Source organism: Nerophis ophidion, linkage group LG16, assembly GCF_033978795.1.
Source record: "Nerophis ophidion isolate RoL-2023_Sa linkage group LG16, RoL_Noph_v1.0, whole genome shotgun sequence".
NCBI lineage: Eukaryota > Metazoa > Chordata > Actinopteri > Syngnathiformes > Syngnathidae > Nerophis > Nerophis ophidion.
In genome coordinates, this window is record NC_084626.1 from 12,038,156 (window position 1) to 12,061,662 (window position 23,507).

General features: G+C 38.1%; 1 protein-coding gene across 2 annotated transcripts in view; it reads right to left on the bottom strand.

The window, feature by feature from the left end:
• LOC133534936 (WD repeat-containing protein 82-like) overlaps positions 1-21,040 on the bottom strand; it is a 48,098-nt gene extending 27,058 nt beyond the window's left edge. Inside the window, exons 1-7 of one of the 2 annotated variants that reach the window (XM_061874259.1) lie at positions 20,621-21,040; positions 18,713-18,813; positions 18,116-18,182; positions 12,559-12,658; positions 6,564-6,680; positions 6,335-6,490; positions 39-108 (exon numbers count right to left, since the gene is read on the bottom strand). In XM_061874259.1, coding sequence (XP_061730243.1) covers positions 39-108; positions 6,335-6,490; positions 6,564-6,680; positions 12,559-12,658; positions 18,116-18,182; positions 18,713-18,813; positions 20,621-20,781 — 772 coding nt within the window. In that variant the 5' untranslated portion in view covers positions 20,782-21,040. The remainder of the gene's footprint in view (positions 1-38; positions 109-6,334; positions 6,491-6,563; positions 6,681-12,558; positions 12,659-18,115; positions 18,183-18,712; positions 18,814-20,620) is intronic. The other variant, XM_061874258.1, reaches the window with a different exon arrangement.
• Positions 21,041-23,507: the final 2,467 nt, after the last annotated feature.

Here is a 23,507-nt window from a genome sequence, read left to right on the forward strand (position 1 = left end):
CATTGAAGCAGATTGACATGTGAAGAAGACAAATTTACCTATCATGACGAACTGGGAGTCAGGGGTGAAACACGCCTCCAAAGTTAAGCCTCTGCTGTTGTTGTAGCCCTTCATCAGTCAAGAAAATACTTCATCATCATCATCATCATCATCTTAAACTATCATTTGTCAAAAAAAATACTTCATCACCTTAAGACGTCAACTATAATGCACTTAAAGAAAAAAATAACATTGTAAAGTAATTTCTTTCCAGTATCAGAATTAAATTACTTAATTCAAAAGTAGAAGAATGGAAGCTAATTTCAACAAACAATAAATTTGATTTATCAACAAATATTAAGCTATTTCCATCTATTTTTTACATTTATACCGTAAAACACAATGTTACTGTCAGTTTTTAACTACATAACATTGCATTTATTTATATTAATTTTAAGTTTGTTTCCTTTTTAATTATGTATTTATTTCAGTAATAATTTAGAAATAATATTTATTGCAGTCTTGTTTATTGGCCAATACTGATATATCAGCACGAATAATATAGTATATACTATTTGGTTGATATATCTTGTCTTCTTACACTCTTTTGCAAGTATGCATTCATTTCGGTTTTTTCTAGGAGTGTTGCCGTATTCAGAGTTGTCTTTGCCATTAAGATGAACGTGCCAGTCGTGCATGTTGTTAAGACCTCTAGAGCAGTGGTTCTCAAATGGGGGTACGCGTAGCCCTGGGGGTACTTGAAGGTACGCCAATGGGAATGTGAGATTTTCTAAAAATAGCAACAATTCAAAAATCCATTATAAATATATTCATTGAATAATACGTCAACAAAATATGAACGTAAGTTCATGAACGGTAAAAAGAAATGCAACAATGCAATATTCAGTGTTGACAGCTAGATTTTTTTGTGGACATGTTCCATAAGTATTGATGTTAAAGATTTTTTTTTTTGTGAAGAAATGTTTAGAATTAAGTTCATGAATCCAGATGGAACTCTATTACAATCCCCAAAGAGGGCACTTTAAGTTGATGATTACTTCTATGTGTAGAAATCTTTATTTATAATTGAATCACTTGTCTATTTTTCAGCAGGTTTTTAGTTATTTTTATATCTTTTTTCCAAATAGTTCAAGAAAGACCACTACAAATGAGCAATATTTTGCACTGTCATACAATTTGATAAATCAGAAACTGATGACATAGTGCTGTATTTTACTTATTTATCTCTTTTTTTCCAACCAGAAATGCTTTGCTCTGATTAGGGGGTACTTGAACTAAAAAGATGTTCACAGGGGGTACATCACTGACAAAAGGTTGAGAACCACTGCTGTAGAGTGTTCACACTGCAAATATTGTACTCATTACACACACAAAGTCAATCAAAGGTTACTTATATAGCCTTTTTTTTTTTTTTTTTTCCAAGATGGCGCTGCTTTAGTGGCTGCTGTAGGCAGGAGCTCTGTGCTCTTGTGTCATCCTTTTGTGTTTCCCTCTTGTTTTCATGTCTTATTATATTTTTTTGCCTTTTGGTCCGGGACCCTTTGGGACTGTGTGACAAGGGGTGGCACTTTCGTGACCTCTGTGGTGCTTTTTTTGTGGACCTCTGGATCTGCCTCCCGGGAGCCTTTTGGCTATGGAGACCAGCTGCTGGGTGTCTGCTACACCAGAGTATGTTTGGATGTACTGGAGGAGATGCGGATGAAGGGAAAGGGCTGCGGAGCTAGCACTGAGCACTGGGACGGAGAGGCTTCGCGGTGTCTTGACTGGGTGAGCAGGTGTCGGACACCTCAGTCACCTTGGACGTATCCTCGCTCATCCATTCGGACTGGACACTGGCCGAGAGTGGAGTCGGCAGTCTTGGTTGCTTTGTTGGGTCTGCTTCTGTCTCTGACCATGCTCCCTCCTCCCCAGCAGACGATGGCGTGGAACACCGCAGAGGCCACCACAGTGGATATGTTTCTTTTACTTTTTATTCATAGCTGTATGTAGAAGTGTCTGGTTGTATCTGCTGCTTTAATGTCTTTAATGTCCCCTGTGTTCTTTGATGTTGGATGTTTCCCTCTTACACACATGGAAGAGGGATGTGTACCATGGTTATGAGTTGTTTTTTTATTTTATTTGTTTTTTTCCCTTGGCCTCAGTCTGCACCTCCTCTCCAGGGCCCAGGCAAAGACCGATTTTTTAAATTTTATTTTAATCTTCTATTCCCCCCCCCCCCCCCCCCCCCCTTTGTTTACCTTTATCTCATCTTATTTGTAAGGGGAGCTGGAAGCCGGCAGACCCGTCAGCGATCCCGTTCTGTCTCCCTGTAATGTTTGTCTAAACCTGAATGGGATTGTGCTGAAAATTTTAATTTTCCTGAAGGAACTCTCCTGACGGAATAAATAAAGTACTATCTTAATCACAAACGTCTCAAAGGGCTGCACAAGCCACAACGACATCCTCGGCTCAGATCCCACATCAGGGCAAGAAAAATCTCAACCCGATTAGTAACACAGACAAACCTTGGAAGGGATCACGGGGTGACCGGTGCAATGGACACACCAGCTGTTTGATTGTAAAGTGATTCTTAGTTGTAGTTTTGATTACCCAATTTAGAGGCGTTGAAATCACCATGCAAAATGGCTATTGCTAATTAGTAGCAAGGAGCTAGCACATTTGTTTTCATGCATTTCTTTTAAGTTGGAATGTCCCAGAGAAGTTATTTTGTATGTCATATTGACATACTTTATTTCTGTATGTTCAGCTCTCAAATGGAAGAGATTGCTATCACACTGCCTGTATCTGAGTTTTTAGATCCGACTTTTAAATGTTTTTTTGCTGACATTGGATTAATATTAGATGTGGACACCCCAATTTATTGACTTATGTTTTTGTTTTTTGCTAAATAATCTGTGTACTGTTTGTTACACATACCTTGGGGTTATGTGATACAGACAATATACGTTATAAGTTATATACATTTGGCCGACGTTAGAACTTTTAATACTATTGTCATATCAGGATAATGCTTTTTAATGACACATTTTAATGGTGTCCCGCAAATATGGCAATTGAAAAAACGCCTCCCAAACGCAACATAGAATTTTAGCTAAAAACTCTACAGAGCAAAGCCACCTCGAAATCAGCAATCATTCAATGATCTTAATCATTGTAAAAATTGGTATGAGCATTGGTTTTACTGATACTGTAACTTTCGGGCCGGTCAATTATATGATGGTGATTATTTCCAGTTCGATTATGTTGATCAGCTGTTATCATATTTATCTTGTTCAAACATGGCGGAAATGTCTGTTAACAGTAGGAAGCAATTGTGCTGCTTAGTATAATCCTGGATGGACAATCCATCTTTATTGACCGCGATCTTGTGCGTGTCTGTGTTTGTGTCCGTGTGTGTGTGCAACCATCTCTAAAGTCAGGCTCGGCAAAAATATAAATAATGATCAATCAGCATTGTGCTGCATCCCCCTTACACAGCTAAAAGTGCAGCCCAGAACAACTAAAAAAAATAAATATGGCTAATACTAACATAGCAGTTAAAACACAACATTGAAAAGGAGCAAAAACTTCAATGACAAACTTTAGCTTGAGCTCACAATGTGGTGTGGGCAGTAAACCTGCCCAGAATTTGGTCTCGACTGGGAGAATAATCACCCCTACTAATTCAATCAGGAAAAATCCTTTATTACATTTTATATCTAAACATTTTTAAATCAATGTTTATGTGTTGGCTTTGATTCAACTCTTCTGATATAACCTACTAAAAAAGTCTGCAGACACTTTTTGTTCGAATAGTTTTGGAGTTTGTGGATGAAAACATTTTGTTCCTGAAATAATCTTAAAGATGTTTTATATGTTAATAATAATAATAATAATAATAATGGATTAGATTTATATCGCGCTTTTCTATTGTTAGATACTCAAAGCGCTCACAGAGAAGTGGGAACCCAACATTCATTCACACCTGGTGGTGGTAAGCTACATCTGCAGCCACAGCTGCCCTGGGGTAGACTGACGGAAGCGTGGCTGCCAGTTTGCGCCTACGGCCCCTCCGACCACCACCAATCATACATTCATCATTCATTCACCGGTGTGAGCGGCACCGGGGGCAAAGGGTGAAGTGTCCTGCCCAAGGACACAACGGCAGCGAGTTTGATGTCCATAGGTGGGAAGTGAACCTGCAACCCTCAGGTTTCTGGCACGGCCGCTCTACCCACTACGCCATGTTATTTTACAGTACCTCAAATAAAAAATGCACTTTAGTGTATTTTCATCAAATATAATATACAGAATTTGACTATGAATGTTCTCATTCATCCAGCTCATTGTAATCCCAGGGCATTCAATTGATTGCAACTTGACTTGTTTGGTTTGTCATAGAAGACGTTTCGCCACTCATGAGAAGGTATCGGACACCTCGGTCTCCTTAGACGCTTCCTCGCTGATCCATGCAGACTGGACACTGGCAAAGAGTTAGTGGCCAGTCTTGGTTGCTTTGTTGGGTCTGCTCCTGTCTCTGGCCATGCTCCCTCCACCCCAGCAGATGATGGCGTGGACCACCGCGGAGGCCACCACAGTGTATATGGTTATTGAAATTAGATTTTTGTTTGGTTGCTTGCCTATGCATGGTGCAATCGTGTGTGCAATATATATTATTGGTTAATTAGTTTTTGTTGTTTTACTTTGTAGCTGTTTGTAGCTGTATGTATAAATGGCACTGCTGGAGTGGCAGCTGGTAGCATCATCTCTGCTCTTTTAATGTATTTAATGTCCTGTGTTTTCTTTGATGTTTCCCTATTACACACATGTTTATGTGTGCTATAGCTGAGATAGGCTCTAGCACCCCCTGAGACCCATATAAGGATAAGCGGTAGAAAATGGATGGATGGATGGCTTTTAGTTTTTTTTTTTTTTTCTTGGCCTCAGTCTGGACCCCCTCTTCAGGGGCCCAGGCTTAAACTGAATATATTTTTTTTACTCCCCCCTCCCCAGCGTTTACCTGTTTCTCACCTTTTTTGGTAAGGGGTGCCAGAAGTTGGCAGACCCGTCAGCAATCCTATTCTGTCTCCCTGTAATGTTTGTCTGCTCTTGAATGTGATTGTGCTGAAAATCCTAGTTTCCCCTCGAAGATTAATAAAAGTACTTCTGATTCTGACTCAAGAAGACTTTATCAGTTCATGCTCATAGACTTAGATTGGTCGGATCTAGTCTTAGACTTGTCAGATCAAGTGTTATAGAGAAACCAAACAGTCGAGTTGTGATCGATTGAATGCCCTGAGAACACAGAATTTGAGTTTTAAAAAACTGCTAAATTTGGGTCACCGCTTGTCTTTTGCCAAATGCACCAGTGAGAAGCACTGATGTACGTATACAAGTAAAGTAAATAATACAAATAATAATTTATCATTTGAAAATGTTGTTTAGTAAAGTATTAACTTTAAAACAAGTTTTATAGTGTACAGTACACCACTTGTTTACTGCAGAATGAAGTTTGTAATGACGAGCAAAAAAAAAAAAAAAAATTCCGGGCAAGTTAAGCACCAAAAATGTACTGAAAAAGAAGCAAAACCGTGGGCCCTAAAACTGAGTAACCAAACGTAGCCTGGATTACCTGTATGTACTGTTGCACATCTATAAAACACAATCATAGATATGAACTAAATGACAGTTGTCAGCTGTTAGCATATTACCTCGATACATGCCGGAAATATATGTTAGAAGATACTGCAGTTACAAAGAGTAGGGTTGCATTGGTACTCGGCATAATCCTGCACGGAGCAATCCGACTTTATCAAAAGAAAATATTTTTTTATTTTAATCGAGATTGCATGATATGAAAAAATTAATTGTGATAATTTATTTTGCCATATCGCCCAGCCCGACTGTAACTACTTGGTATTGGATCAATAAATCCAAATTTCCAGTACTGCCCAAAAACTAATGTAAAGTCCCAAAACAACAGAATAAGTGCTTATTGCATTTCAACAAAAGTGTAGATAGAAACTTGTTACAACAGAACATAAGCTATTGAGAGAATATTTTTGACACAAAAATAAAATTGGGAATGACGCAATATGTTACGGCATACGTCAGTAGCCAAATTAGGACCCTTTGTAAGCTGTTCTGTAATAGGTCTATTATAGTTTTATGCCAAATAATGTATTGTGATATATATCGTTACCGCAAGAGGCTGCAATATGGATTGAAATAAAGATTTTAGGCCATATTGCCTAACATTTCTTCTTCAAATAAACAAATGAGCAGTAATTGCCGAAACATGGAGGTTTTGCAAGTATGTGGTGGAACTTTGATAATACCAAAACAAAAAGCTTACCGAGAAAGTGTGCAGCACATCTCCACTAAAAGCATTGAGTAGGCAAATGATTCCTCCGTTAGTAGAGATGAGAATCTGTTTGCCGTCTTTACTGAACTTAAGTCCGCTCCAGTCGCAGCTCCGATTCAGCGTCAACTCAAAGGACTTAAAGGGGCCCTTTAAGGAAAAAAATAAATGACAATAAAACATTCACATTGTTGATGTTTGACTGGGTTTTTACAGAACGTACCTTGTCAAAAGCGCGCACGTCAAACAGCTTAATGGCCTGGGATTCTACCCCGACGGCAAAGATGAGCCCATCTGGGTCAAAGGAACAAATTGGTCTCCCCAGAGGGTTTGTTAGACCCTGGAAAGCAAACACTTTAATCACAATAACAGTCACGGACAATAATTTACAATTCAATAAAACTCATATTGGAGAAATGAACAACCAACCAGACTATTAGGAAATAAGTGTTTTTTTTATTTTATCTGTGGGTGGGCCAAAATTATTTTGTGCTGTATCTGAAAGGTTTGAGAAATATTGCAGGGTTAAAAAAGGTAATTGTATTACTAGTAATAAAAACATTGTGTTAATATTTTTTATTACATATTTTTTTTTTTATACCGGTAATAATAACAAAATAATTTATGTTACAACATCTTTAACAAATTTGGGCATGCTTTTAAATATATTTTTTAAATGTATTTCATTATTTTCACCATAATATGTGTTGTTGCCAATTTTGGTGGCTCTCCTGACCGCAAGTCTATCCTTAAAAATTGTGTACAATTATTTGAACATTATTAATATATAATAATAATTATTTAAATGTACAATCAAAAAAATTAATACAAAAGACAGAATTAGGTGAAACAATTTAACAATTATAACATTAATAATTTAATTGCTTTATAACTGGACATTCATTTTTCTATTATTTTCAAAGCTAAACCAGACATAAAAGACTATACGTTTTTGAGGTCGTAAAAATATTCTGGATTCTTTTTTTTTTTTCAGTTTTTTTCTTAAATTTCTCAATCTCCCGTCCTAAAAAAAGTATCCAAAAAGCAAACATGTAATGTTTTCAGGTAATGGCACAGTTTTTAATTAGTAAAATAATGTGATATGCAAATTTTTACTAATTACAAATTGTGACATAAATTTGATCAATCCATTTGATTAATCATCAGATTGATCATGTACACACACTACGGAGCAGACGCCAGCGGTGTGATCGGAAACGCGGATGTCGAGCGGGGCTAAAAACAAAGCAGAAGGCTAATCCCCACAGAACACTACTTCCCTGCATCCTGCAGCCGCATTTAAATGGAAGATGCGAGACTACTGGTCTGGGTAAGGAGTCAGTTAAATTAGAACAAGTTTTTTCTGCTTTGAGTGTTTCAGAGTTGGACATGTGTTTTACCGAGGTGGCTAACTATGATGCGTGCAGTTTATCAAAGCAACAAATAAACAATCGGAAAATCCCCGTTACTGAGGTGGCTAACTATGATGCGTGCAGTTTATCAAAGCAACAAACAAACAATCGGAAAATCCCCGTCGTATCAATTCCTAGATATGGTCGTAATTATACTAAATGCACTGGGCATAATAAACACAACATTATTAATATTGCTACTACGGATAATTTGATCAAAAATTCCCTAAAACAGCCCACTACCTATAATATAGGTTTTTTAAACATAAGATCATTGTCTCCCAAAACGTTGTTAGTTAATGATATCATCAGAGACAACAATCTTAACGTCATCGGTCTCAGCGAAACCTGGCTTAAACCAAACGACTTTTTTGCGTTAAATGAGGCATGTCCTCCTAACTTTACACATGCGCATATTGCCCGTCCGCTTAAAAGGGGTGGGGGGGTCGCACTAATATACAACGAAAACTTTAACCTTAGTCCTAACATAAATGATAAATATAAATCGTTTGAGGTGCTTACTATGAAGTCTGTCACACCGCTCCCTCTACACATGGCTGTTATCTACCGCACCCCAGGGCCCTGTTCGGACTTTATCAATGAATTCTCAGAGTTCGTTGCTGATCTAGTGACACACGCCGATAATATAATCATAATGAGGGACTTTAATATCCATATGAATACCCCATCGGACCCACCGTGCGTAGCGCTCCAGACTATAATTGATAGCTGTGGTCTCACACAAATAATAAATGAACCCACGCATCGCAGCGGTAATACGATAGACCTAGTGCTTGTCAGGGGTATCACCGTTTCCAAAGTTACGATACTCCCGTATACTAAAGTATTGTCCGATCATTACCTTATAAAATTCGAGGTTCAGACGCATGTTCGTCAAACTAATAATAATAATAACTACTATAGCAGCCGCAACATTAATACGGCCACAACGACAACTCTTGCTGACCTACTGCCCTCGGTAATGGCACCATTCCCTAAATATGTGGGCTCTATTGATAACCTCACTAACAACTTTAACGACGCCCTGCGCGAAACCATTGATAACATAGCACCGCTAAAGTTAAAAAAGGCTCCAAAAAAGCGTACCCCGTGGTTTACAGAAGAAACTAGAGCTCAGAAATTATTATGTAGAAAGCTGGAACGCAAATGGCGCACAACTAAACTTGAGGTGCACCATCAAGCATGGAGTGATGGTTTAATAACTTATAAACGCATGCTTACCTTAGCTAAAGCTAAATATTACGCAAATCTCATCCACTGTAATAAAAACGATCCTAAATTTTTGTTTAGTACGGTAGCATCGCTAACCCAACAAGGGACCCCCTCCAGTAGCTCCACCCACTCAGCTGATGACTTTATGCAATTCTTTAGTAAGAAAATTTAAGTCATTAGAAAGGAGATTAAAGACAATGCGTCCCAGCTACAACGGGGTTCTATTAACACTGATACGATGGTATATACGGCGGATACTGCCCTCCAAAATAGTTTCTCTCATTTTGAGGAAATAACATTAGAGGAATTGTTACAACGTGTAAATGGAATAAAACAAACAACATGTTTACTTGACCATCTTCCTGGGAAACTGATCAAGGAGCTCTTTGTATTATTAGGTCCATCAGTGCTAAATATTATAAACTTATCACCTTCCTCGGGCACTGTTCCCCTAGCATTCAAAAAAGCGGTTATTCATCCTCTTCTTAAAAGACCTAACCTCGATCCTGACCTCATGGTAAACTACCGACCGGTGTCTCACCTTCCCTTTATTTCAAAAATCCTCGAAAAAATTGTTGCGGAGCAGTTAAATGAACACTTAGCGTCTAACAATCTATGTGAAACCTTTCAATCCGGTTTCAGGGCAAATCACTCCACAGAGACAGCCCTCGCAAAAATGACTAATGATCTATTGCTAACGATGGATTCTGATGCGTCATCTATGTTGCTGCTCCTCGATCTTAGCGCTGCTTTCGATACCGTCGATCATAATATTTTATTAGAACGTATCAAAACACGAATTGGTATGTCAGACTTAGCCCTGTCTTGGTTTAACTCTTATCTTACTGATAGGATGCAGTGTGTCTCCCATAACAATGTGACCTCGGACTACGTTAAGGTAACGTGTGGAGTTCCCCAGGGTTCGGTCCTTGGCCCTGCACTCTTCAGCATCTACATGCTGCCGCTAGGTGACATCATACGCAAATACGGTGTTAGCTTTCACTGTTATGCTGATGACACCCAACTCTACATGCCCCTAAAGCTGACCAACACGCCGGATTGTAGTCAGCTGGAGGCTTGTCTTAATGAAATTAAACAATGGATGTCCGCTAACTTTTTGCAACTCAACGCCAAAAAAACGGAAATGCTGATTATCGGTCCTGCTAGACACCGAACTCTATTTAATAATACAACTCTAACATTTGACAACCAAACAATTAAACAAGGCGACACGGTAAAGAATCTGGGTGTTATCTTCGACCCAACTCTCTCCTTTGAGGCCCACATTAAAAGCGTTACTAAAACGGCCTTCTTTCATCTCCGTAATATCGCTAAAATTCGCTCCATTCTGTCCACTAAAGACGCTGAGATCATTATCCATGCGTTTGTTACGTCTCGCCTCGACTACTGTAACGTATTATTTTCGGGTCTCCCCATGTCTAGCATTAAAAGATTACAGTTGGTACAAAATGCGGCTGCTAGACTTTTGACAAGAACAAGAAAGTTTGATCACATTACGCGTATACTGGCTCACCTGCACTGGCTTCCTGTGCACTTAAGATGTGACTTTAAGGTTTTACTACTTACGTATAAAATACTACACGGTCTAGCTCCATCCTATCTTGCCGATTGTATTGTACCATATGTCCCGGCAAGAAATCTGCGTTCAAAGGACTCCGGCTTATTAGTGATTCCCAAAGCCCAAAAAAAGTCTGCGGGCTATAGAGCGTTTTCCGTTCGGGCTCCAGTACTCTGGAATGCCCTCCCGGTAACAGTTCGAGATGCCACCTCAGTAGAAGCATTTAAGTCTCACCTTAACACTCATTTGTATACTCTAGCCTTTAAATAGACTCCCTTTTTAGACCAGTTGATCTGCCGTTTCTTTTCTTTTTCTTCTATGTCCCACTCTACCTTGTGGAGGGGGTCCGGTCCGATCCGGTGGCCATGTACTGCTTGCCTGTGTATCGGCTGGGGACATCTCTGCGCTGCTGATCCGCCTCCGCTTGGGATGGTTTCCTGCTGGCTCCGCTGTGAACGGGACTCTCGCTGCTGTGTTGCATCCGCTTTGGACTGGACTCTCGCGACTGTGTTGGATCCATTATGGATTGAACTTTCACAGTATCATGTTAGACCCGCTCGACATCCATTGCTTTCGTCCTCTCCAAGGTTCTCATAGTCATCATTGTCACCGACGTTGGGTGTGAGTTTTCCTTGCCCTTATGTGGGCCTACCGAGGATGTCGTAGTGGTTTGTGCAGCCCTTTGAGACACTAGTGATTTAGGGCTATATAAGTAAACATTGATTGATTGATTGATTGATTAATCATGCAATTAATTTTGAACGTACAATCTCTTTTACCTTAACCGTTATACTGTTAATGATCAGATCAATGTATACGTCAGTACAAAAATGAGTGAGGAGACCCCGACTAGAAACCTGACTCTCGCCAGACACTTGTAGTTCTCTGAGCTCTACAAAAGGATCTGGGCTGGAAGGCAATGCAAACTCCTTCAGGATAGCAAAAAATAATGAACCAATCAGGATCGCCGGGTGGGATTTCATAGATGTGACGTGGCGCCGAAGCAACTGTTTGATTCAAATAACGATGGCGGCACGCAGCGAGGAGTCGTGTGCTGACATTGATTCTGCTATTGCAAATGTTTTGTCAAATATTATTTCTTTAAAACATGAACAGAGGACTGTTTTGAAGGCATTTATTAACTTTTCGCTCTGTCGTTATCCAATATGTCGGCTGTTCTGTTTTGGATTTCTCAGCGTCGCTCTCATCAGCGTCACAAGTTAATTTTGATGTGAGTGGTTGAAGTAGCTCGTCATTCAAGATAACGGACAAGTGGTTTATCCAGTCATATACAATGATTTTTTTTACAAGGCCCCACCTTCTTAAATACATCTCCTATTGAGAAGTCCCAGATCCTTGTGTGGAGCTCAGCGAACTACAAGGATCTGGCGAGAGTCAGGTTACCCGAGTTGTGTGATAGCTAGCAAATGCCCTCCAAAATACAGATTGAAAGAACTTCAGATAATACTGTTACCAAGTATTGTGCAAATAAATGACACGCATTCATGTAAAACATTTCAAAATGTTTGTTCAAGACATCCTGACAGTAAAATTTCATTTGTGCACAGATATTGGGGTCTCTACTTAAGCTAATGTGTATTAAGCAACTGTGTAATCACCTGTGATTAATCATGATTATTACAGACTCCAAAATGTGATTAATCTGAAAAGTGAATGACTTTTCCTGTGAAAGAATTGGACATTGATTTTTTTAACTTTAAAATGGAAAAATCATGTATAATGGAGTAACAAAACAAAAACGATGACCAAAATACACCAAAAATTGATTGAAAGGACAAAAAAGACAGCCTTTGTCTCCTTAGGGTTAATTTAGTGGTAACTTAACTTTGATGCTGATTTCTTACTTTCTCACATAGGATTAATAAATAAATTATATTATGTTACGTACTTGAATCTATAATCTGACATTGGATCAGAGAATGATTAAAAAAAAAGCAATGCTTTGCTAATTTGTTAGTTTTTTTGGTACTGACCTGAGAGTTCTCAGCACGCAGATCCCAGATACGTATTGTTTTGTCCAAGGAACCTGAAATGAACATGTCTTCCACTGGGGACATGGACAGAGCAATAACTCTGCAAAGAAATCACCGGGGAAAAAACATTTTTTAAGCAGTGAATGACAGTAAATTATATAAAAAGGAAAGTAAACAGCACAGAAATCATTTTGTGTCTAAGTGCGGTTGTCAAAATATCAGAATTTCCATAGTCGATATCTGAAGTTTTCCACGATCCTCGATACATATTCAATATCACGATGTAAATAAAAAAACACTGAACTCATCAATTTTCACATTCACTATTTCATTGAAAAGTGTTTCAAAGTGTCAAATATTTAAGATGACTGTGCAACATCCTTCCATCCATCCATTTTCTACCGCTTGTCCCTTTCGGGGTTGCGGGTGGTGCTGGAGCCTATAATTTAAATATCAGTATTAGCTGCCTGGAGGTAACTTTACATTAAAGAGAGAACAGCAGTGTTCCATAACCTTCTCCCAGTATAATGAAACAAAAGAATACTGTGCTTATAAATATACTCATTAACAATAGTCAACATACTACATTCCAGTCTTCTCGTACATGAAACAAGCAATACTGTAATTAACATTCTTTGAATCATGTCATTTGTAATAAATAGGCTAATAAAAAGGCTAAAACATATCCATCCATCCATTTACTACCGCTTATTCCCTTTGGGGTCGCGGGGGGCGCTGGTTCCTATCTCAGCTACAATTGGGCGGAAGGCGGCGTACACCCTGGACAAGTCGCCACCTTATCGCAGGGCTAAAACATATATTTATTGAAAAATATTTGTGTTTTTATTTGTTATAAGTATCGCCATTTCAGTCATTTTTAATTACATTATGCATTTTGTGCTCTATTTTTAATGTTCCTGTTGTTTTTGTTTATTTTACTTTTCTATAATGTGTTACAGGCCCATTAAATATTGTTCCCCAGGCTTAGGGATGGGGATTGATATAGAAAATGACTACATCGTGATATTCGAGTATACGTTCTCGCGCAGTTGCTTTTAGCTGCGGGCATTACACTAGAGGTTCTTCCCACTCCTTCTTGTGTCTCCTTCTCACAGACAGCAAGCGCACCTTCTTACATACGTAACATACCGTCACGTCGTACGTCACATACGTACACGCCCTCGCGGAGCAGAGAGATAGTAGACTGGGTAACGTTAGCTGTGATGCTAGCGAAGCCGTGCGAGTGGTAATACGAGAGAAAGAAGGTGCAAATCAGGTAACAAATGAAGGAAGAATTAATTCCCAAGAAAAACAGCAGGAGGTCCATCGTCTGGCGGTGGTTCGGCTTCAAGCGGGAATATGTCGAATAGACAACTTTGATTTGTCAAGTGTGGGGCACAAGTGTTGCTACTAAAAGTAGTATTACTGCTAATATGTAGCATCATTTGAAAAGTCACCTGCTAGAGAATGAAGAGTGTTTACTCCGCATTTCATTCGGTGCCACACGCCCACACCATCAAAAAACCGAGGCAAACATTTCCAGATCAACACCGTATGAAAAAAACAGTCAACAAAAGGAGACAATGTCCGCAGTAAACTACCACATTGCAAGGACATACACTATTTGATTTCCTATTATGCAGCTCATTTTTATTTGACACTTATTGAAATATCTCGTGTGACATCATGCACAAAAGTGCACTTTATTTGTTTTAAACTATTGTAGTGGTGTTCTGTACAAAAAGTGCACTTTAATTTAGTGTTGTTTTGATATGTCATCTTAGTGACATCATGCACACAAGTGCACTAATAGCTTGTTTTAAAATGTCTCTAAGAATCTTGCACTTTCAGTTTTGGAAATGACATGAATGTTTGTGCCACTGCTTAATAACTCTTTAATAAATACAGTTTTGGTCAATTGACTTAGTTGTGATTTCCCTCTTTGCATGAAAGTTTAAAATAAGTATATATTAATGCAGTATGAACAAGGATGTTTTAATGTGGACACATATAATCATCATACTGCTATGATTATATATATCAAGTGTTAATTCAAGGCTAAGGCAAAATATGGAGATATATTTGTGTATCGCGATATGGCCTAAAAATATCGAGATATTAAAAAAAGGCCATATCGCCCAGCCCTACTTAATGGTCCTCCTATTGATTCTTATTCAGAAAAAAAAGAACAGATATAAAGATTAGCATCAATTTTGTTTAGTTTAGAAGCAACATGACCATACAAAGCCAACATTGAGGCTTTAAGTGGCACATATGACATACAAAATACTTTTGAAAAGAAATAAGAAAAAAGTATTATTTTATAATTTAAAAAAATAAAACGTGAAAATTATGCAAGAATGTAACATTTAGTAGCATTTTCCAAACGTTCAGGAATTTTTGCCATTACTCTAATATATTGTTGAAACTTAAAATATTACAATAGTTTGATTACATTTACAAGGTGAAACTATCATACACATAACGTAAAACTCAAGATATTTCAAGCCGTCTCTTGATATAATTTTGAAGATTGTGGCTTACAGTTTATGAATACCATGATTTGGATTTTCCAGAAAATGCATGTCTTCAAAAACTGAAAAGTATCATCATGAAAATTATAATCAATAATGGTTTGACATATGAGTTTATCACATATTAGTTTCACATGTGAAATTGATTTGCAGCTATGAATGGACTATTGCAAAATATTCTAATTGTATGAGTTTTACCTGTACAATGGAAATTACTGAGTGAAAATGTAGTTACAGGACAACATGCAACTTTTCTCTGACTGCAATTGAACATTCACCTATTGAAAATCAGGAGCTCTGTAGCAAATGGGTTTAAACTTTTGACCACAAACTTATTGACTGATTGTCTGTCCTGTGTGTATGCTCCCCTGCGATGGTGGCAGGGGAGCATACATAGGAGACGCTATAGCGCCAGCCGTGAAATGGAGCTAGAACTTACTAACCACCTCTGAACCTGTCAGAATCTGTCTTTAGGCTTGCTCATCTAAATGAGAAAACATTCATTTTATTTTAACAAACAATATTGCCAACATGATAAGCGGTGTTAGTTAGTACCTGTTGTATTTACGGCATATGACGTGCAAGCATTACTGCTGCTGGGATGAGATCGGCGTGGTTCAAAAAAGTGACTTCATTTATAGTTACTGTATGCTGTATGTTCAAATGTTTCAGAATATTGCTCGTATATCCTCTTGATGATATAGCAATCTTGCAATAATTACTAGTGGAGCTGTTGAAATATTTTCTTGTAAAATGTAAGTTAAGAGCGTTTTTTCGCCCCGGGCGCCGACATTTTGTTGTCTGACGTCATTACGCAACATAAGTAGTTATTCCCATTCGTGTCATCGTTAAGGGAATCGTTTGAAAAATTGGCACGTGAAACCAAGGAATTGATACAGCGGGAACTGGTTCTGAACAATTCAATTCCCCTCCCTACCCAGGTCCCACGTTGTCTTTCTGGTGTTATAATTAAGGCAGTGGTGTTCAAAGTGTTGCCAAACAACAGAAGAGTGTCTTCAAGCTGTGTTTTCTTAGCACTTATGTAAGTGATAAAAGTTGGCGTGCACACTTCTGTAGCTTTGCTGCAGGCAAGGCACACTCCCTGGGCTTGTGGTAACGGATTTCCTCATTAGCTCGGCAAATACTTCTGTGTGATGCGTATTTGATTACCGAATAAATGCATGATGTAAAATACACCTCTTTCTCTTTTAATATGTACCTCAACTTGCTAAATAAAGCGACAAAGTGGATCATGAATTTACCATGAATTGATTAACATGGACCCCGATTTTTAAAAAGTTGAAAAACTTATTCGGAAGCTACAATTTAATGGCCAATTGTATGGAATATGTACTGTACTGTGCAATCTACTGATAAAAGTTTCAATCAATCAATCAATCAAATCACTTCTGCTACATCTTATTCTCTGGCAAAATCAGACGCATATGAAGTGTGTTGTGAAGCCACACCAAGTTATAATAAAAATAATAATAATAGTAATAATAATAATAATGGATTACATTTTATATCGCGCTTTTCTATTATTACATACTCAAAGCGCTCACGGAGAAGTGGGAACCCATCATTCATTCACACCTGGTGGTGGTAAGCTACATTTGCAGCCACAACTGCCCTCGGGTAGACTGACGGAGGGAAGGCTGCCAGTTTGCGCCTACGGCCCCTCTGACCACCACCTATCATTCATTCATCATTCATTCACCAGTGTGCGCGGCACCGGGGGCAAGGGTGAAGTGTCTTGCCCAAGGACACAACGGCAGCGATTTGGATGTCAAGAGGCTGGGAGCGAATAGCGTGGGGCAGTGGAAGAGTGGCCATGCGCAACCCGAGGGTCCCTGGTTCAATCCCCACCTAGTACCAACCTCGTCACGTCCGTTGTGTCCTAAGCAAGACACTCCACCCTTGCTCCTGATGGGTGCTGGTTAGCGCCTTGCATGGCAGCTCCCTCCATCAGTGTGTGAATGTGTGTGTGAATGGGTAAATGTGGAAATAGTGTCAAAGCGCTTTGAGTACCTTGAAGGTAGAAAAGCTCTATACAAGTACAACCCATTTATCATTTATTTAACCCTCAGGTTTTAAGCACGGCCGCTCCACCCACTACGCCATACCGCCCCAAGTTATGCTACACTCACACACTTGCATTATCATTTATTTGATGGCGGACCGTGAACCGGAAGTGCCAAATCTGCATTTGTGACAAACTCCCATTAATTTAGAAGTATATGGAAAAACTGGATAATTTTGAGGACATCAGGCATTCTTCTTTGGCGGCGACTGAAAATGTATAACCTGATTCTCACCAGATCCTTGTAGTTCGCTGAGTTCCACACAAGGATCTGGGAATTCTCAATAGGAGATGTATTTCAGAAGGCGGGGCCTTGTAAAAAAAAAAACATTGTACATGATTGGATAAACCACTTGTCCGTTATTTTGAATGACGTGCTACTTCAACCACTCAGATTCAAATCAACCCGTGACGTTGAGGAGAGCGACGCTGGGAAATCCAAAACACAACAGCCAACATATTGGATAACAACAGAGCGAAAAGTTATAGAGAACTTTTACTGATAAAAGCAATGTCAGTAGACGATCGATGTCCTTTGTGATAAGAAAATATGCAGAATCAATGTCAGCACACGGCTCCTCGCTACGTGCCGCCATTGTTGTTTGTATCAAACAGTCGCTTCGGCGCTACGTCACATCTATGAAATCCCGCCCGGCGATCCTGATTGGTTCATTATTTTTTGCTATCTTGAAGGAGTTTGTATTGTCCTCGAGCCCAGATCCTTGTGTGGAGCTTAGCGAACTACAAGGATAGGATCTGGCGAGAGTCAGGTTAGAAAATTGATGCGGCTCGCCAAGAAAAACGTGTTGTACAGTATTTGGTACTGACGATACTGAAAAAAGCAGGTATCAATGTATTTTTTTTTTTTATTGGTATCACCTTGGTATCAAAGTATTGATTCCTTTGACAACTTTAGTCTACAATGATACATTTTACTCACCTGGCAGTGTGGCCTCGGAAATATCTGATGTACTTGTTGTCAGCCAGCGACAGATAGCGGATCGTATCTGCAAGTCACAAAAAAATACTTGATATTGAGTGGGCTGAAAAAAATCTATTCACAGCCGAATCCTGATTCCTATTATTCTGATTCTAAATCGATATATCATTTTCAAATGTTTTCTTTTCACGCTTAATTGCTACATGTATATGTCAGCAACTAAAATGAGGATTTTTGACCTGCCTTGAAAATATCTTTATCATAAGTATAATACCAAATAAAATATTGCGAGAATCAATTCTGAATCGAACACTCACCCCAAGAATCTGATTAAAAATCCATTTAAAGCTTCCCACCTGGGATAGGTTGATTGGCAACACTAAATTGACCCTAGTGTGTGAATGTTGTCTATCTGTGTTGGCCCTGTGATGATGTGGCGACTTGTCCAGGGTGTACCCCGCCTTCCGCCCGAATGCAGCTGAGATAGGCTCCAGCACCCCCCGCGACCCCCCAAAAGGGACAAGCGGTAAAAAATGGATGGATGGGTAACACTGACATATATTACTACTACTTATTTGAGTTGTTGTGTTACGTTACCATCCAGTTTATTGGAGCTGTAGATGACTTTCTGAGAATCTCCATGTGTGTAACGGATCAGGTCTGCCCCGTATTTCCGGCTGTACAAGGTGTGAATAGGCCTGGTGAGAAAAAAAATCAGCCAAATATTAACGCAACACACAGACAAATAATGATGTAACAAAACAATGACAATAGAAACATCAATTACAACATTGATTTATTCTTTTTGTAAATAAAAACATAGGCCAATTTCACCAATGTCAAACAATATATTTATATTCATTGATCAATAATACGTTATTCAATCTTCTATACTCAGCATTTATTTGTTGACTTGGTGTAAATGTAATCATGATGTTCTTCAATAAGTAAATGACCATAGATATTGATTGGACAATACTGTATATAGCAGGGGTCACCAACTTTTTTGAAACCAAGAGCTACTTCTGAGGTACTGATTAATGCGAAGGGCTACCAGTTTGATACACACTTAAATAAATTGCCAGAAATAGCCAATTTGCTCAATTTACCTTTAATATATATATATATATATATATATATATATATATATATATATATATATATATATATATATATATATATATATATATATATATATATATATATAAACTGTGTATTTTTGTCTATCATTCCGCCGTACATTTTTTTTCCTTTTACGGAAGGTTTTTTGTAGAGAATAAATGATGAAAAAAACACTTAATTGAACGGTATAAAAGAGGAGAAAACAAGAAAAAAAAGAAATTTACATTTTGAAACATAGTTTATCTTCAATTTTGACTCTTTGAAATTCAAAATTCAACCGAAAAAAAGAAGAAAAAAACTAGCTACCGGTAATTTGAATCTTTTTGAAAAAAAATTATAAATTTTTTTTTTATGGAACATCATTAGTATTTTTTCCTGATTAAGATTAATTTTAGAATTTTGATGACATGTTTTAAATAGGTTAAAATCCAATCTGCACTTTGTTAGAATATATAACAAATTGGACCAAACTATATGTCTAACAAAGACAAATCCTTATTTCTTCTAGATTTTCCACAACAAAAGTTTTAAAAGAAATTCAAAAGACTTTGAAATAAGATATAAATTTGATGTTACACATTTTCTAGATTTGCCAGAATATATTTTTGGGGAATTTTAATCATAATAAGTTTGAAGAAATATTTCACAAATATTCTTCATCGAAGAGACAGAAGCTAAAATGAAGAATTAAATTAAAATGTATTTATTATTCTTTACATTAAAAAACAATACTTGAACATTGATTTAAATTGTCAGGAAAAAAGAAGAAGGAATTTAAAAGGTAAAAAGGTATATGTGTTTAAAAATCCTAAAATCGTTTTTATGGTTGTATTTTTTCTCTAAAATTGTCTTTCTGTAAGTTATAAGAAGCAAAGTAAAAAAAATTATGAATTTATTTAAACAAGTGAAGACCAAGTCTTTAAAATATTTTCTTGGATTTTCAAATTCTATCTGAGTTTTGTCTCTCTTAGAATTAAAAATGTCGAGCAAAGCGAGACCAGCGTGCTAGTAAATAAACACAATTTAAAAAATAGAGGCAGCTCACTGGTAAGTGCTGCTATTTGAGCTATTTTTAGAACAGGCCAGCGGGCGACTCATCTGTTCCTTACGGGCTATCTGGTGCCCGCAGGCACGGCGTTAGTGACCCCTGGTATATAGTGTATCAGTATCGACAACACTGGCGCTGGTTTTACTTGGTATTGCAGCGATACCAATATTTGCAGTATCGCCCACCTGTACATGTTATGTTCCCCGTGAGAACATATAGAGAACAGTGATTTGATCATTCACAAAAAAACGTATTTAATGCCTCAGTTAGTAAAGTATACGCACGAGTAGTATTAACACATTATTGTTTTTAAACATAGATACATATTTACTTACTTTCCTCGGATCATGTCATACAACACAATGCGATCGTCGTCGCTGCTTGAGACCGCATTTTCACCGTTCGGACTGTAGTCCAAACAATTGACTCTCTCGGAATTGTCTTGGTATATTCGTGCAACCCGAAAACTCCTTAACGCGCTATCCGTGAGCTTCATGTTTCCAACACAAGCTACGCAAATAAAAAATAAAATATTGTAGTGCGAATATACATCCTCTGTCCTATATGGTCCATTGTTTGGAGTTGCACCGCAGCTTAACTCTCATTTTGGAGTAAGTATTAAAACCGTGGATCCCTCCAAAAAAATGTACTTTATCCAGAGTACGTTCAATTTGTGTAAAGCTAAGTTGTATAAAGGCGGGGGATTTTCGATGACTAAACTTTGGCCGACCAGACACAAAGCGGGCTTACTGTGTACGCAAAACAAGCATACCTTGAAAAAACAACAACCGGAAATGACGCAAAAAAAGTTCATTCTTTAAAATAAATATATTTATACAGTTTGATCAATTAAACATCATTGTAATTACATAGATGGTCTTATATGTGTTCTCAGTTGCCTGTATAATCAAAATAAATCATCACAAGGGAAATACCAAATTAAATGAATTGCTTTTTGCTGTTAAAAAATATATGTGTAAATAAAATGAGAATTGACTGTGTGTAAGTTTGCAATGTTCGCCTATGCTCTACCATTTGTTTTTGTGTTGTTGTTTTTGTTGTGTTTTTTAAACTGATAAACGCTTTATTTGTTACTGTACTGTACTTTTTATTATCTCTACTTGAATTGTTTTATTTTCTTACACTGTATTCTATCCCAATTCGATTAAACACACTATTTATCTTCTCTTCTTGTATTGATATTGCAGGAGTCGTAATAAAAAATATTGTAATATAATATTGTGTATAGCACAATTTTATTGCTGGTTAGATTGTTTTTACGACAAAATGCACTTATTTTGGAAATAATCACCCGAAAGTAACTAAATGCTATGCTAGCATGCGTCCCATTCTTGTTTACTAGCACACGTTATATCAATTAGACATAATTATAATTCATAAATTATCTTCTATCCGCTGCGATGACGTGGCGACTTGTCCAAGGTGTACACCGCCTTCCGCCCGATTGTAGCTGAGATAGGCACCAGCGCCCCCCGCGACCCCAAAGGGAATAAGCGGTAAAAAATGGATGGATGGATGGATCTATTCTATCCGATTTCAGTTGCATGCATTATCAAAATAATTTATCACAAAGTAATTACAAAATTAAATGACTTGTTTTTTTCTGTTTAAAAAATAATAAAAATACAATGAGAAAACATTGTGTTAATGCACATTTCCAATTTTCGCCCCTGCTCTAGCAATTTATTTTTTTTGGACCAATAGACGCTTTATTTGTTACTGTACTGTAATGTTTTAATATCTTAACTTGAATAGTTTTATTTTCTCATCAATCTGATTCAACACACCCGTTTTTTTTCTCTTCTTGTATTGCTATTGCAGGAGTAGTTATAAAAAATACTGTGTATAACACAATTATATTGCTGGTTAGATTGTTTTTTACGACAAAATACACTTATTTTGGAAAGAATAAACCGAAAGTAACTAAATGCTATGCTAGCATGCGTCCCATTCCATGCTAAGGTTGTTTACTAGCACACGTTATATCAATTAGACATAATTATAACTACATAAATGATCTTCTATCCACTGCGATGAGATAGCGACTTGTGCAGGGTGTACTCCGCCTTCCGCCCGATTGTAGCTGAGATAGGCACCAGCACCCCCCGCTAGTCCAAAGGGAATAAGCGGTAGAAAAGGGATGGATGGGTGGATCTATTCTATCCGATTTCAGTTGCATGCATCATCAAAATAATTTATCACAAGGTAATTACCAAATTAAATGATTTTTTTTTCTGTTTAAAAAATAGTACAAATACAATGAGAATTTATTGTGTTAATTCACGTTTCCAATTTTCGCTCCTCCTCTAGCATTTTTTTTTTTTTTTTACCAATAAACGCCTTATTTGTTACTGTACTGTAATTTTCTAATATCTGAACTTGAATAGTTTCATTTTCGCATCAGTCTGATTCAACACACCGGTTCTCTTTTCTTCTTGTATTGCAATTGCAGGAGTAGTAATAAAAATCACTGTGTATAACACCATTTTATTGCTGGTTGGATAGTTTTTTACGACAAAATACACTTATTTTGGAAAGAATAAACCGGAAGTAACTAAATTCTATGCTAGCATGCGTCCCGTTGCATGCTAAGGTTGTTTACTAGCACACGTTATATCATCCATCCATCCATCCATCTTCTTCTGCTTATCCGAGGTCAGGTCGCGGGGGCAGCAGCCTAAGCAGGGAAGCCCAGACTTCCCTCTCCCCAGCCACTTCGTCTAGCTCTTCCCGGGGGATCCCGAGGCGTTCCCAGGCCAGCCGGGAGACATAGTCTTCCCGACGTGTCCTGGTCTTCCCAGTGGCCTCCTACCGGTTGGACGTGCCCTAAACACCTCCCTATGGAGGCGTTCGGGTGGCATCCTGACCAGATGCCGGAACCACCTCATCTGGCTCCTCTCGATGTGGAGGAGCAGCGTCTTTACTTTGAGTTCCTCCCGGATGACAGAGCTTCTCACCCTATCTCTAAGGGAGAGCCCCGCCACACGGCGGAGGAAACTCATTTCGGCCGCTTATACCCGTGATCTTATCCTTTCGGTCATGACCCAAAGCTCATGACCATAGGTGAGGATGGGAACGTAGATCGACCGGTAAATTGAGAGCTTTGCCTTCCGGCTCAGCTCCTTCTTCACCACAACAGATCGGTACAACGTCCGCATTACTGAAGACGCCGCACCGATCCGCCTGTCTATCTCATGATCC